At 34.4% G+C, this 3,794-nt stretch overlaps 1 protein-coding gene across 1 annotated transcript; it reads left to right on the forward strand.

Moving 5' to 3' along the window:
* Positions 1-239: 239 nt before the first annotated feature.
* Positions 240-2,330, forward strand: LOC111311155 (small ribosomal subunit protein RACK1). Its single transcript, XM_022910529.2, has 2 exons — positions 240-1,192; positions 2,014-2,330. Exons 1-2 carry the CDS (start codon positions 311-313, stop codon positions 2,113-2,115), a joined length of 984 nt encoding a protein of 327 aa, XP_022766264.1. The 5' UTR covers positions 240-310; the 3' UTR covers positions 2,116-2,330.
* Positions 2,331-3,794: the final 1,464 nt, after the last annotated feature.

Raw genomic sequence — 3,794 nt, forward strand, 5'->3', positions numbered from 1 at the left:
TTGAAATATTTATAATTTTTATTTAAAAAATTAAAAAATTCATATTTTAAAATAAAAATATTTAATCCCCGACTTAGTCGGGACTAATATACGTGAAATTTACAGAGTTAAAACTTGGTGGCTAGATTGAAGAACCTTAAGTCGTTAGTCAGAAAAATTATTTAGGTAAAAATGAAACCCTAATTCCCTATGTAGCGGTACCATATATATACTTCTTATACAGCTCTTTTTCACTTCTCAGACTCTTACTTAGCCTTTCATTTATCCTTCAAAACCCTAAAAGCCGCTACCGATCCAAACGCCAACGAAAATGGCCGTCTCTGAGGGATTGGTTTTACGCGGCACCATGCGAGCCCACACGGACATGGTCACAGCCATAGCCACTCCCATCGACAACTCCGACATGATCGTCACTTCCTCACGCGACAAATCCATCATACTTTGGCATTTAACCAAAGACGAAAAGACCTACGGCGTCCCTCGTCGTCGTCTCACCGGCCACTCTCATTTTGTCCAAGACGTTGTCCTCTCATCCGATTCCCAGTTCGCTCTCTCCGGTTCTTGGGACGGTGAGCTTCGTCTATGGGACTTAACCACTGGAACCTCCGCTCGCCGCTTCGTCGGCCACACCAAAGATGTGCTCTCCGTTGCCTTTTCCATTGACAACCGTCAGATCGTTTCGGCTTCCCGTGATCGAACTATCAGGCTTTGGAATACACTTGGAGAATGCAAATACACAATCCAAGACGGCGAAGCTCACACCGATTGGGTCAGCTGTGTTCGTTTTAGCCCAAATCCTCTCCAACCAACCATCGTTTCGGCTTCGTGGGATAAGACTGTGAAAGTTTGGAACCTTACCAACTGTAAGATTCGTAACACGTTGACCGGACACACCGGTTATGTGAACACGGTGGCGGTTTCGCCTGATGGGTCTTTATGTGCTAGTGGAGGAAAAGATGGGGTGATTCTGTTGTGGGATTTGGCTGAAGGAAAGAAACTTTACAGTCTCGAAGCGGGTGCGGTCATTCACTCTCTTTGCTTTAGTCCGAACAGGTACTGGCTTTGTGCTGCCACGGAGCAGAGCATCAAGATCTGGGATCTGGAGAGCAAGAGCATTGTGGAAGACTTGAAGGTTGATCTCAAGACTGAGGCCGAGAAATCTGAAGTCACAGACAACGCAACCAAGAAGAAGGTAAAAATGCTTTTTTTTTTTTTGTCATTACTATTCTATATTTCTAGGTATTTTTATCCGTCTATTTGTTTAGCTAAGTCGTTTTTGCTGTCTGTTTTATTGTGTTTGCTCTCAATCTGTTTTTGTTTATTAGCAATGTCATAATTTGGTTGAATGTTTTGATTTAATTTGTTTACTAATTTGGTAGGAAATTTTAGATGCAATGTAGCTTTACTGTTATTACTTTTTGAACAAATGCTATAGCTATTCTGGCATCCTAAGAATCTGATTGGCTTTTGTATTTTGACATATGATGATGGAGATTACTTGTTATTCTGTATGTTCTGAATATATAGGCGGTAATGTTGCTGCATGGTGAATACCATTTACCATGAATTTATTGAGACAACCCTTACTCTCTCTTTTGATTGTTTCTTTTTCACTTTTATAGAACCTTTATATTTTTTCCAAAATTTTAGATACTGTTTCTTGAGCACATATAGACTAGTTTGTATCTTGTTTCGGAATGCTTCTTCCATATTGCTGCTACATTTGTAATAATAATCATGCTTCTTATGAAGTTTATTCTCTCAAAACGCACTACTGTAATGCTCAATGGTAAATTTGTGCCCGGGATCTGCTTTTTTTCTCAAGTTGTAGAGTAAAGCTTTTACTTTTAAATCAAATTTATATTCTGGATTGGTTTATTTTGTTATTCCAGTGCAGAAGTTGGTTTAATAATTCTTGGCTTAATTCAGCAATTGGCATTGTCAAGATAAGGATGGAATTATTTTCATTGTATTGCAAGCATTTAGAGTATTCATTTATTTGGATTTATGCAGGTCATATACTGCACAAGTTTGAACTGGAGTGCAGATGGAAGCACCTTGTTTAGTGGTTATACAGATGGTGTAATCAGAGTTTGGGGAATTGGTCGATACTAAATGCTTCAGTAATCACAATATGAACTTTTCGTGAAGGATTGATTAGTTGCCCTGTCATAGCAGTTCCAAACCTAGTTAAGATTTTGTTTAAAATGTTGAATGATCTTTGGCTTGTTTTTTCTTCTGTTTGGATATTGCTAGGCATTGATGCCTAAGCCATTTTGGTTTGGTTGTTAATTTAGATATTTTAATTATTGGCGTTAGTTGTTTTCCTATATGGTTTGTGCCCAAGTTTTTTACTTTGAATTTGCTCAAAGAGTATAGAGAAGAAAGTATATTGGTACCAGTTTTGGTTCCTTCCTCTCAAATTATAATTCAAAATAATATAGTAATAAGTAAAATAATCCACATGTGCTTAGCGGAATTGAACTATTTTTTTAGAACTTTAAATTTCGTTTTTTTATTTTTTAGTTTGATCGAAAAATATTTTCCAGCATAAGAAATTTTACATTTCAACGGTATCAAAGTAAGGAAAATGAAAATCTGTTCTTTTAGTTTTTTTAAATTTTTAAGGAAAAGTGACAAATTTTTTCCTTTGTCTTCATTTAAGCGCTTTTTCAGGCCATATAGATACCATTATTTACTTAAAAAATGCGGTAATTTTATATTTTATATTTTTATAGTTTTGATAATGATTAAAATTTTATATTAACCAAAATTTTGATCGAAATATTAAAACTTAAATATTAAATAAAAAATATATAAAATTATCTATTTTATTTCAAGTTATTAAAGTTTTTAATTTAATATTTTGATATTTGAATATTTTTGTTGAATGATTTTATTTAATTTGTCACATAAAAAATAAGAATTTAAAATATAATTTAATTTAATGTATTTTATTATTTAATTAATCAAAAAAATTAATGAAATTAATCAAATTAATTTCGATGAGTGAATTTTCAAAATTAAAAAATTTAATTTAATTAATAAAAATATAATAAAATAATTTAATTAATTTAATTTTGAGTAATTCAATTTGAAATTGACCGAATGAACAACCCAAACCTTTCTTTATTATGAATTTTCGTTCCTTTCCCCCCCAAAACAAAGCCTTCAGCTGCTTGGTTCCTGCTATTTCTGGTTTTTGGATGAATTGACCCTAGAAATTAAGGTTGAAAACTTAAAAAGTCATTTAACCATTGATAGAAACAGGAATAAGATTAGATTGTAGTAACATAATATTTCCTCTCCATTTAATAGGATAAGAAATGTTTAGCATACAGTGAGGCTGTAAATATCTTACTTCTATTTCTATTATTCAATTAAAAAAAAAGGGGCGCCGGTTAAAAGAAATAAAAACAATCTGATTTCAAGAATGGGGACGAATACTAGATCCTATAAAGCAACATTCCGATATCATTTTCTCTCTGCAAAATGTAACGTTTACCTAGATACAAAATTTTCAAAGCCAGGCGAAGGGAAGTGCAATCAATCATTGTGCCTCAGAGTTCATCAACCTCTTTGGCAGGAAGGCAGGCGACTCAGATCCCGTAATCATACAAGAGGAAGTTCCTTGGTTGCCACTTTGTGCGATGTTAGCCGCCTGCCTCTTCTTTAATCTCTTGCGCAAGCACACAAGAGTAATGTCATCGGCCTGCAAATTACCTTCCTGATTGATCCTGCCTGGTTTTCTCACCACTTCAGGGGAAGCAACAGACCACAATATGTCACTAGTT

This window comes from Durio zibethinus, chromosome 9 (assembly GCF_047325235.1).
Source record: "Durio zibethinus cultivar Kanyao isolate XHJ-2024 chromosome 9, ASM4732523v1, whole genome shotgun sequence".
Lineage (NCBI taxonomy): Eukaryota > Viridiplantae > Streptophyta > Magnoliopsida > Malvales > Malvaceae > Durio > Durio zibethinus.

Excerpts from the sequence above, each read along its gene's own strand:
- LOC111311155 (XM_022910529.2), top strand. The coding sequence starts at position 311 with ATGGCCGTCTCTGAGGGATTGGTTTTACGCGGCACCATGCGAGCCCAC. Across the intron at positions 1,193-2,013 it reads ACAACGCAACCAAGAAGAAG|GTCATATACTGCACAAGTTT; the intron begins GTAAAAATGCTT and ends GGATTTATGCAG.